General features: G+C 37.8%; 1 protein-coding gene across 1 annotated transcript; it reads left to right on the top strand.

The window, feature by feature from the left end:
- The first annotated feature begins 3017 nt into the window (after positions 1–3017).
- LOC110891098 (calcium-dependent protein kinase 20) lies at positions 3018–10551 on the top strand. The gene is made up of 8 exons (XM_022138756.2): positions 3018–3816; positions 5264–5834; positions 6630–6773; positions 6881–7033; positions 8516–8631; positions 9126–9293; positions 9369–9593; positions 10200–10551. Exons 1-8 carry the CDS (start codon positions 3484–3486, stop codon positions 10281–10283), a joined length of 1794 nt encoding a protein of 597 aa, XP_021994448.1. The 5' UTR covers positions 3018–3483; the 3' UTR covers positions 10284–10551.
- Positions 10552–12769: the final 2218 nt, after the last annotated feature.

The raw sequence follows: 12769 nt of genomic DNA, 5'->3' as shown, positions 1-12769 counted from the left end.
TTGATTTTGTGGTTGACTAAAATCAGTATTCCTGCCGCAAGAGCTAAACTTCGTTTTCTGTCATAACGCCTTTACAATAACATGACCATTCAACTTATGTTATTGACCTCTGGACATAGTCTTGATATGGTGAGGTACCTGAAAACCTGGCTGGTTCTCGGACCAAAGTGTGTGTGTTTTAGACTATGGGGTATGGGACGGGGGTTGGGTACAAACGCCCAAGTCATCACCCCGGGTGGGCTTGGGTTTTGGCGTGGCCCCTTGGGCCGGGGTTTCAGCCCGGGTGTTAGGCGGGCCTAGCGGCCTTCCGTGGCCGGCTCTCATTGGCTGGGTCGGCTAGGCTGTAGGTGGCTATGATTTAAATTTATAACACGTGGCCAACCCACGCGGGCTAGCCACGCCCCGCCATACCGACCCAACATGCAACTGATCAGCGGTACCCCTCGAAGTCCACGTGTCAACCCATGCCCCAAACCCCCGCCCCACCATATCCCACGGTTAAGTTTCCCCAACAATTATAGTTTTTCAGTTCACTTGCGGTATATTAAGAGTTGCTCCTTCACCGGTTTTTGTCACTTTTGTCGAACAACTTGTTTTATTGGTTGTTCTGGTTGGCATTACTGGGACTTGTGCTCGTTCTTGGTTGTTGCTATATCTTCTGGAGCTAGAAATTTGATTATTGCACGCCTAATGTAAAAAAATGACAGGAAAACTCAAAACCCGGTACATTTAGATAGGTATTTGGGTAAAAAAAAAGACAGGAATACCCAAAACCCGGTACATTTAGATAGGTATTTGGGTATGAGATAGTTAAAAAAATTGGAGGTTTGGAACGTATTAGGTGATACCCGCATTGAAACTGAACATATTTATCTTATATAATCTTAACATAGTATTTTAATTTTTAGAAATTTAAATCATCAAAGTGTGCTCAAGCATTTGATATTTCAATTCGGTTTTTGAGGCGGTTAATTGGCATCCTAACCGGCAATTTCAACCACATAATATCAAAAGGCTATACCTAGTATTCATGAACCCAGTGAGTAGTAACTAACAAGTTTTATTACACACACATACTCTTACAACATTAAGGAGGGTCAAGGGAGTGGTAACCTATTTGGAATAGGTAAACTCCCTCTCCATCCAATCAGACAGTGTCACGACAATTTATCTAAATTGTTTACCTAATACTCAAAAACGTTGGCGGTGGTTTACCTAATGGGGTTTAGGTAAACTATTTAAAAAAAAAAAGAAAAATGTGTGATTGGTTGAGAAGAAATGGACCCCACCACACACCCTCTCTCTCCCCTTTCCCTCCCTCTCACCGAGTCGGTAAAGGTTCACCGATCATCCATGTTCGTTGAGCGGTAAACACAGACGACGACGGTGTTACCGCTCGGTAAACCGCTTTGCCGCTGTGTTTACCGCACCACTCCGTTCACCCTTAAATCAAAGAACCATCACTAGTGCTCTAGTGGTGGCCACGGGTATTTAAGTTCCACTTATGGTGGACCCGGGTGAGTTTTCCCCTTCAGGTCTCACGTTCGAGTCTGGGTGATAGGGGTTTCTCATTAAGGGGTTAAATTGGGGATCTATTGTGCGAGGGGGCTTTTTAGCGTGGACCCGGTTAAGACAACGTATGGTAGATCTCCCAACATTCACGAATAATTCACATCTTTCAAAAAAAAAAAAAAAGCGTCTAAGTTGCACGACATGTCCACCTTGGCGTACTTTGATATTAAAGTTGTGTATCGTTAAATTGACGCATATACCTCGTCTTATAAAAGTCACGCACGTTTACATGTTTCGTCCTAAAACCTTCGTAAACTTTATATAATTTTTCCCTTTTCCAAACAATTGAGAATGCACAACGGCTTCTAAAAGGTATAATTTGTTGTTTTTATTGATGCATAATACCTCATTGATCAAACCTAATGGTTGATCGCTCTTAAGATCTTGAGAAGCAAAGATGATTACAAGAATATAAAAGCACAAAATAAAAGCTAACAATATCTTATAATAAATGTGATAGATGAAGGTGATGAGCCTAAAGATTCTGAAATATTTCTCACATGAGGACCAACAAAGAACCTAGATGGGCAAATATGAAACTCCGGACATTTAATTGAGTATAAGATTGAGTATGACATTAATCTATAAAAATGTAGATTTGAGACGGGTATAAAACTAGGTGATACTCGACCCCCTTAACTCGAACATTACCCGAATCATAGTCCATAAAACACAGAGAAACCAAAACCTCACCGTACCTTTTGTTTTCACTGTTATTTTTGAGATTTTGCCACTTAAGTAGCGCCCTTTAGGGGTGTAAAACAAGCCAAGTTGAGCACGAGCCCATGCTCGACTCGTTCGACTTAAAAGAGCTAGAACTCGAACTCGGCTCATGTGTAGTTTTTCAAGCTCAAGCTAGTTTAGTAATTGAGTATCAATTAAAGGTTGAAAGTGGGTTCGATTGTGTTGAAAATTTGTTCAATTCTAATATTGCGACACGTGACACTGACTAGACGCCTATTCATTACTTTGCCCACTTGCCCCCCACCCCCCACCCCCACTTGAGCGTGTTGTGGTAATTTCACCAATAACATCCCGAAACACCCCCATTTTTGCCTAACAGCGCCATCCACCACCCTCTGCTCGCGCCCCCGCTGAAGCTTGAGTGTTGTGGTGTGCGCGAGCCAAGGTGGCACTCACTCCACCTGACTAGCGCCCCCTGTACCCCTAAAGGGTTGTTTGTTTACCTCTTAATGTTTGTTTCATGAGCAGATGTCTGAATGGTTCAGACATTTGCCTCTGAATGATTAAGATTTATACAAAGTCTGAATGGTTAAGACCTCTAATCTGAATTGGTCAGACATTTGCCTCTGAACGGTTATGCATTATACAGGCTCTTAATGATTAAGACTTCTTACTGGTTCAGCACTTAATGGTTCAGACCTCTCTTACTGGTTCAGCACTTAACCATTCAGATGTTGCCAAACAGCCCCTAAGTTTTTTAAAGAACTAAAAAATATTCAACTTCATTGAGTTAACTCGGTAACTCGTCCTCTATGATCATTTCCCCCGTTTTCTCTCCCTCCATTTCCGATCCTTCAGTTTCACATTTCCCCCAATTTCCACTCTATTCACCTGCACTATTCCATCGTTCTGTTCTTCAGGAATTAGGGTTTCTGATCGATAGTAACGTCCAAATTCTCATAGAATTACTATATAACTTCCATCAATTTCATCTAAATTTGGGAGATTTGAATACAACTACATGCTCATTTGCTCCATTCGAATTCCACATTCGGAAACAAAAACATCATAATATCGTCTGACTCGTCTCAAAGGTGCATGATCAAATCATCATCACACAGCAACAACAACTGTATCGCGCATTATCAATTCCATCAATCCGACAACAACAAATGCGATCTGGACGATCAAATCCGATAGTGTTAGGGTTAGGGTTTCGGATTTTGAATGGGGAATAATTGTGTGGGTCCCAGTATGGGACGAACTGGCTTCTTACAATCTGTTACAGCGGCTGTGTGGAAAACCAGACCGCCGGAGAACACTCTTCCACCTCCCAACACTGAAGAGTCAGAATCCACCAAAGGCAAGAACACTAAGAATAAGAACAAAGATAATAAGAAAAAAGATAATGAGAAGAAAGATAAACCGGATGATTCGAGTTCGAAGGAGTCTGAGAAACCACGCTCTGTAGAATGTACACCGCCGGAGAGTGTTAAAATGTCGGTACAGGAACCGGATCAACCGGTACAGGAGGCGGATAAACCGGTCGAAACCGTCAAGGTAGTGTTACATAGAATGTATATTATTAGTTACAAGTTAGGGTTTATTGTAGTATATTTGTGATAGTTAAGACTGTTAGAGCATTCACATTGGAGTCTATGTCCCTATCTTTGTCTCTAAATATTTAGAGAAAAATATAAAGAACGGTTAAAAAACAGTACCTGAGTGTTACGGTGAATCTTTAGATATAGAGTGTTACTATTCATTCTGCATATGTATCTCTATAAGTGTTTGTGAGGAAAAAATAGAGAAAACAACAAAAAAACACCATGCTGGAGCCTCTATAATAGAAAGTTTTATAGAAAACTAAAGTGACCCTCTATATTTAGAGGCTTAGTAGTCATCAATCTATATATTATTGTGAGTTTATAAACCAAGAAAAAACCTATGTAGTTAATATCCCGATATATCAGTGATATATCGGATATCGGTCCCCTGCCGAGATAGCAGTACTAAATATTGGTCAGAATATCGTTACCGATAATATCAGCGATATTGTCCGATATAGGACCGATATCTGATCGATAAATCACCGATTTTCCCGATATCAGTACCATTCTTCTTATTTCTACCGTTCATTTTTCTTCTTGCTGTTACTATTAGTGTTTTAAGTCTTAATTGTTAGTTGTTACTGTTAAATGTTAGTGTTTTAAGTCTTAGTCAATTCTTACTTGTTACAATTGTTAGTGTTAAATTGCTATATATATATAAATTTAGCATGATATTAAAATTACCGATATCCCACAGATATCCCACCGCGATAACCGATATCTCAAATATCGGTCCTTGACCGATATCCGATATTTTACCGCATTAACTACTTAGGAAAAAACAATAGAATAAGTGTTTGCGAGTAAGATAAATTTAGAGATGGAGAGTCGGATGTGAGATGTTTTTAAAAATAAACAGAGTTTAGAGAAAATGGTGTTTCTTAGTTAAAATATTTAGATGGAGATAGAGACTCGGATGAGAATGCTCGGATCACATTGGAGTCTTGTCCCTGTCCATGTCCATGTCACTATCCCTGTCTTTAGAATTTAGAGAAAAATATAAAAATATAGAGAACGCTAAGAAAAACTATCTAAATCTTCCTGCATCCCATTCTCTAATATATAGAAAAATTCTAGAGATAGCTACAGTGCATCTCCAAATGTGAGACTCAGTATTCATTCTCCATGTGTATCCCTATAAATGTTTGTGAGTGATTGTGGGTGCAAGAAAAAGAAAAAAATAATATAAAAAAGAATATAGACGTATTATTTTGTCGAAACTAGATGGATATGGAGAATGAGATGGCATGAGCTTTGATAAAGTGAACAGAATTTAGGGATGAAGATAGAGAAGCCATTGTGCATGCTCTTACGAGATATGATTTATTCAGCTTTACTTTGTAGTTATGTTAGTACCTCATGGGGTTTTCATTATTCTTTTATATGGTATCTAATAGGTACCGGATGAAAAGCCGAAGCCTGCAAGTAATTTGAAACGCGTGCACAGTATAGGACTTCAAAACTCAGTATTACGAAGAAAAACAAACAATTTAAAGGATATATACAATGTGGGTAAGAAATTAGGTCAAGGTCAATTCGGGACAACGTATTTATGCATAGAAAAGAAAACCGGGAAGGAATTTGCGTGTAAATCGATAGCCAAACGGAAGTTATCAACCAAGGATGACGTAGAAGACGTTAGGCGTGAGATACAAATAATGCACCACTTAGCCGGGCACCCGAACGTAATATCTATTGTGGGTGCGTACGAAGATGCGGTTGACGTTCATGTTATTATGGAGCTTTGTGCGGGCGGGGAGCTGTTCGATCGGATTATACAACGAGGGCATTATACGGAGAAGAAAGCTGCCGAGCTTACGAGGATAATTGTAGGGGTTGTGGAAGCGTGTCATTCGTTAGGGGTTATGCATCGGGATTTGAAGCCTGAGAATTTTTTGTTTATTAATGAGCAGGAAGAAGCTCCGCTTAAAACGATTGATTTTGGGCTTTCTGTGTTCTTTAAGCCAGGTAGCTTTATAATTGTTAGTGCTTTATTTGACTCAATGATCATAAAGAAACATTTGGACTTAGGTCTGTAAACGAACTGAACGAACACGGACGCGGGTATGTTCGTGTTTGTTCATTTAACTAAAACCGAACACGAACATATAACTGAACACATTTTTTTGTTCATGTTTGTTCATTAAGAAAATGGGCATGTTCGTGTTTGTGTTCGTTTAACGTTTAAAGCGTAAACGAACCGTTCATGAACGTAAACGAACAAACCTATACGAACATAATTTAATAAACATAACAAACACAAATGAACAAAATTGATCAAACATAAAAGGACATAAATTAGTTTTGCACTTTTGCTATATGAATTAGTGATTGTTTTTATATAAATCATTGATTAATTACGACAATTTCAATTCGAAAGCCCTATTTCTTATTACTAGGAAGCCTAGTTACTAATTAGTTATTTTTATATAAGTAAGTAGAAATCCCCTTTGATGTTTATATCTATATAAGCATATCTACTTATGTATTTATTAAAATTTAATAAACGAATATAAACGAACGTACACAAACATAAATGAACGAAGAAAACACGTGTTCATGTTTGTTCCTTTATTTAAATAAACGAACTTCCCGCCGAACAGATCAATGAACGTTCGGTTTGTTTACAGGCCTATCTGGACTGATATTACAAGTTTGATCATAGGTAAATAATTGAGTTGATTAGTTATGAATCGTATAAGAATATGTAAATTCTCTAAATTCTATAATGTAAATCAGTAATATTTGGGGTGCTTATTACAGGTGAGATGTTCACTGATATGGTCGGGAGCCCTTATTACGTGGCTCCAGAGGTGTTAAGAAAATTCTACAGTCAAGAATGTGATATATGGAGTGCGGGTGTAATCATATACATTTTACTATGTGGGGTCCCACCGTTCTGGGATGGTGAGGACGTTATCTTTTTTTTTGCTTTGTTGTGTTTATAGGTTTTGTGATGATATGGTTATAAGGTTGCGTTTAACTTATTGTTGTTGAATTGTGATCGGAATCAGAAACGGAATCGGGAATATTCGACCAGGTTTTGAAAGGTGATATTGACTTTGATTCGGAACCTTGGCCAGGCATATCTGAAAGTGCGAAAGATCTCGTAAGAAAAATGCTTGTTAAAGATCCGAAAACACGGTTGACGGCACCTGAAGTTCTTCGTGAGTATAAATCCCTTTCTATAATGACAATATGAGTAAAGTACACGGATGGTCCCTGTTGTTAACTAAAATTTTGGATTTGGTCCCTATGTTTTCAAAAGTACACGGATGGTCCCTGTGGTTTGCACTTTGTAATGCATTTAGTCTCCAGCTAACAAATCTAAAGGTTTCAGCATGTCGAAGTTAGGGACTAATTGCGTTACAAAGTGCAAACTATAGGGACCATCCGTGTACTTTTGGCAAAAGTTGGGGAGTAAATGCGTTACAAAGTGCAAATGATAGGGACCATCCGTGCACTTTTGGAAAGCTAGGGACCAAATCCAAAATTTTGGTCAACCACAGGGACCATCTGTGTACTTTACTATAACAATATTAGTTTGTTCATCATACTCCTGATTTGTATTTATTCCTTGGTCAATTCATACATGATTTATAAACAATTATCAAGTCCTGACAGCCTCTTGTATGAAAAAGTTGTACACAATGTGATAAGATTATTGCAAAGTACACGGATGGTCCCTGTGGTTTACCAAAATCTTGGATTTGGTCTCTAGCTTTCCAAAAGTACACAGATTGTCCCTGTGCTTTGCACTTTGTAACGCATTTAGTCCCCAACTTTTTCCAAAAGTACCAGGATGGTCCTTGTGGTTTGCACTTTGTAAAGCATTTAGTCCCCAACTTTTTCCAATGTACAAGGATGATCCCTGTGGTTTGCACTTTGTAACGAATATAGTCCCTAACTTAGACATGCTAAAACCTTTAGATTTGTTGGTTTGGGGACTAAATGCGTTACAAAGTGCAAACCACAGGAACCATCGTTGTACTTTTGGAAAGCTAGGGACCAAATCCAAAATTTTGGTAAACCAAAGGGGCCATCTTTGTGCTTTACTCTAATAATAATGCTGAAACTTTTAAATACATTGTCAGTTGTGTTTAGTTCTTCACATGGGCATATCTGAAAATTTCATAAGTTGGAAATTGGAACTACCTGTGTAAATTTTTATGCACGGTTAGCGTACTTAATAATAAATTCATAATATTGGTTATAGTTATAATATTGATTATCTTTATTGATATAATGGGATGCATATGTTACCTTACTAATAGATGAACTCATAAAGTTAGTTATAGTTATAATTATCTTCGTTGATGGTAGTCGTAAGTAATGAATACTTACATACGTATGGAATTGGAGTAAATACAAGTCGTTCAAAAATAAATATGAGATTCACTAAAAGCCAGTGGCGAAGCTTGACAATGAAGACGGGGGGTCGAAAACGTATATACCCAAAAATTTCTATACAAAACTACATATATAACACTACTGAGCGAAAAGTTCGGGGGGTCGGGCGCCCCCCCGGACCCCTCTTAAGCTGCGCCCCTGCTAAAAGCATTCTTCTAGCTTCATATAACTCTCAAAGTACCGTTTGCTTTAATATTTATCGAGTTTTAATATTTTTTAACCATCATAATCTGCTCTAGGTCACCCTTGGGTTCAAGCTAACGGTGTGGCTCCGGATAAGCCTCTCGATTCTGCCGTTCTTTCCCGTCTCAAGCAATTCTCCGCCATGAACAAAATCAAGAAGATAGCTATCAGAGTAAGGGTTTTTTTTAACTTTTCTCTGTCAACCCTTTTTAACCATAAATCATATTGTTTATTATAACACTCTTGTTTAATTACATATTAATTGTCACTTCTTTTTAGAGTAAAATGTCATTTTCGTCCCTGAGGTTTGGTCATTTTTGCGACTATCGTCCAAAGGTTTGTTTTTCCGCATCTAGATCCAAAAGGTTTGAAATCTTGCTATTTTCATCCATCTCGTTAACTCCATCCATTTTTCTCTGTTAAGTCAGGAGTATTTTCATCGTTTTTTAAAGTTAACAAAAAGACGGAAATACCCCTGACTTTATAGAGAAAAATGGATGGAGTTAACGAGCCGGATAAAAATGGAAAAATTTCAAACCTTTTGGATCCAGATGCGGAAAAACAAACCTTTGGATGAAAGTCGCAAAACTGACCAAACCTCAGGGACGAAAATGGCATATTACTCCTTTTTACATTATAACCAAACACCGTGTTGCCTGATATCAGGTTATTGCTGAGACTCTATCCGAAGAAGAAATCGCCGGACTTACACAAATGTTCAAAATGATTGATTCCGATGGCAGTGGCCAGATCACATTAGAAGAATTAAAAAAAGGCTTAGAGAAAGTTGGCGCCAATTTAAAAGAGTCCGAAATCACTCGCCTTATGGAAGCGGTAAATTTCTTATAATGTCTTGTTCACTCGCCGGACTTACACATGTTTGATGACACATATTTACTAACGTTTCAGGCGGACATTGACAACAGTGGTACCATAGATTACGGAGAATTTGTTGCGGCAATGCTTCACATAAATAAAGTCTATAAAGAGGATCATATGTATGCTGCCTTTTCATACTTCGATAAAGATGGTAGTGGATACATCACTCCAGATGAACTCCAACTGGCGTTTGAAAAATTCGGTTTGGACGATATACATCTTGATGAAGTTATGAGTGAAATCGATAAAGATAATGTACGTCTTTCCCTCTTTACTCTCATCATTTCCAAATCCGGTCAACACAATTTGGGTTGACCCGCCAACATCTTTTTCCATTCCTCTTAAATTTTACAAAAAAGAGTAAAGTACACGGATGGTCCCTGTACTTTACCAAAATCTCGGATTTAGTCTCTAGCTTTCCAAAAGTAGACAGATGATTCCTATGGTTTGCGTTTTGTAACGCATTTAGTCCCCAACTTTTTCCAAAAGTGCATGGATGGTTCATGTGGTTTGCATTTTGTAACGCACTTAGTCCCTAACTTGGACATGCTAAAACCTTTAGATTTGTTGGTTGGGGACTAAATGCGTTACAAAATGCAAACCACATGGACCATCTGTGTACTTTTGAGAAGCTAGGGACCAAATCCTAAATATTGGTAAACCACAAGGACCATCTGTGTACTTTACTAATAGTGTATAAATTCATTTCGTGTCACTTTCAAGTTTCAACACGTTTCATATCCAACCAGGTTTTTAAAATTTACCCATTTGATCCATTAGAGGTAAAATACAACGAGAATCAACTCAAATCTCGGTAAATGTCAATTCTCTTACAAACTTTTTTTGTATCTATGATTACAGGACGGTCGGATAGATTACAGTGAATTTGTGGCAATGATGAAAGAGGGTGACTTCGGGAGGAACATAAGCCCGCATTTAAGATAAAACAGTAATTGTTGATTATTCATAGTTTTCTTTCTCTGCTTACCGACCTGTTTAATATATTCAAACAATTAGCAAGTCGTCATCTTTGTAAAGATACCCGTCAATCCGTCATCCACTACGCTTCATGTCAGTTTTAGGTAGTTATTTCGATCTTACGGGTTCTCACAATTGTTTACAAGTTTCGCCAAAATGTAGATAAGTGGCACAGATTATCAGATCTTTTGGTGTTTTTTACAATGGCAGAAGTCTTTTCTTAGTTTTTGATGAATTGAAAGTGCGGATATCGGCTTTTTCTTCAAAACGCGTTTATCAGAACAGAACAGGACGTAACGTATCATAATCGCTACCACGTATCACGAGTCGTAACAGTGGAGCACACACTTGTATGAGCTACATTTGATAAGCATATGTCTATCAATGTGTGCATTGTTTTGGTCACATGAAAAGTGTTAAGTTGATTTGATTTGATTCACGTGATGTACATGTCATCTTTCCATGAAAAGAATGAAGATAGGAAGCAAGTAAAAGTTCCAAATTATGTTTAGAAATGTGAAGTGTATTGGCTTATTAAATATTATAATCTTGATGAAACAAAATCATATATCTATTCACATGAAAAATAGAATGAGATGAAGAATGTCATTGTAAAACTATAATCACATTATTATTGTTATGATTATGATTATTATTGCCATTATTAATTAATAAATATTAAAAAGCAACTTCTTTTGTGTTGCCATTCATCTTAGCCATTCACAAGGTGCCATATGACAGGTTTGTTTGTTTGTTTGTTTTACGGAACTCTTTTGTCACTTTAATCCCTCCGATTATGAATGGGTCCTAATATTAACACATGGCAAATCCTTATTTACACATGGTGTATACGGGCCGTATACAGTTATACGGCCAGTATATAATAAAATAAAACTAGCAAAGTCTGTGCCTTCAAACTTTGTCAGTTTTTTTCATTCCATACGGGCCGTATAACTGTATACGGCCCGTATACACCATGTGTAAAGAATTTGGCTGGTCGTATACAATGGATACGAACAATGTATACGGGCCGTATAACTGTATACGGCCCGTATGAAAAGAAAAATAGATTTTACCCAAAGTATTTAATGGATTTAAGGTGTCAATCACACGAGACATTTTACAGTCGTTAGGTGGTCAAATCTTTCTAAAAGCAGAAAAAAATAAAACTTTAACAAGTAACAAAGATTGAAAAACAAAAAAACGTGTCGTGTGACTGTAATAAAAAGGAAGGGTGAGGCATTTGATGAGAGTTGTAAGGAGAAGCGTTTTAATCACTTGTTTTCAACGGGGATGTAATGCAATGATTCTGCTAGTGGTCGGGCTTCCAATGCTTACACAGGGTGATAAACAACGCTGATATGAACCCAAACCAACTGCTTTGTCTTGAGTCGTCGGGAAAACTTTTCCTCAGGGGAGGGTGAGTAGTATTAGTCTGAGTCCATTGTGGTTTGTGAATGTTCCGAATCATCATAGAAGACGTGTCGGGTTCTGCTAAAAGAGTATAAGGATTTTGTTGGTTTGTTTCAAACTCTTCTGAAAGATAAGAATACAACGTTCATGTATCACAAGTAATGACCGATCTAAGGCAGAGAACCTGATTTAGATACACAAATTCTTCACCGGTTTCTACAGCACAAGCACATACACAGTTTGTTGGAAGAACCCTACACGTCTTCTGCTACTTACTCTTTTCTTCGATTTCAACAAATCTTTCAAGGTCTTAAGTGATGGACAATTGGTTAAAAGATGTAGAAGAGTTTGTGTAGAGATCTTTACGTACAAATTTGCATCATCCTTACGGTTACAAATGAAGTATTAAAAGATGTTAGTTTCTTGACAATATGGTTTCTCGACAAATGAAGTATTATCTGTCATTGCTGCCTCTTCGGTTGGTAAAAGGCATAGGATGGTTTCTAATACAGACTCTTTTAGAGAAGCGTTGGGATTCAAGGGTTTATGAGTAAAAGATGTTAGTTTCTTGACAATATGGTTTCTCGACAAATGAAGTATTATCTGTCCTTGCTTTATTCTCTTTAATCTATTAGAACGATCATTGTTTTGTCACGTACATGCGTTTAATTCCCAACATCATCTGTTCTGTCACACCCTGGCTTTGCGGAAGCGTGGTTAATTTGGTGTGACTTCTTAATACCATAGCTTAATCATAACAAGCTATATGAAAATAAAACCATGCAAGATCATCCATTGATTTACGTTTTAAAACATAAGTAACACCACATTGTCTTAAGGCGTTGACTCATGCAACAGACACTACAACCTGATAACATAAAACGTTGTTTGAAAGTCACAACACCAACATGAAATAAACGCAGTTTAAGGACTGTGTCTCGTCCAGGTAAGAGTCACATCCCCTAAACTTGGATGACCTCGATACTCTTATGCAGCGGAAAACATAGCATACCGTGCCAGAATCCTTAGCTCCCTGAAAT

Source organism: Helianthus annuus, chromosome 11, assembly GCF_002127325.2.
Source record: "Helianthus annuus cultivar XRQ/B chromosome 11, HanXRQr2.0-SUNRISE, whole genome shotgun sequence".
NCBI lineage: Eukaryota > Viridiplantae > Streptophyta > Magnoliopsida > Asterales > Asteraceae > Helianthus > Helianthus annuus.
Note: the sequence above shows the minus strand (reverse complement) of the source record. Positions and strands in the feature narration are given on the sequence as shown.

Coding starts and splice junctions, on each gene's coding strand:
- LOC110891098 (XM_022138756.2), top strand. CDS start 3,484: ATGGGGAATAATTGTGTGGGTCCCAGTATGGGACGAACTGGCTTCTTA. Junction 5,835..6,629: donor TTCTGTGTTCTTTAAGCCAG/GTAGCTTTATAA, acceptor TGCTTATTACAG/GTGAGATGTTCACTGATATG. Junction 9,594..10,199: donor GTGAAATCGATAAAGATAAT/GTACGTCTTTCC, acceptor CTATGATTACAG/GACGGTCGGATAGATTACAG.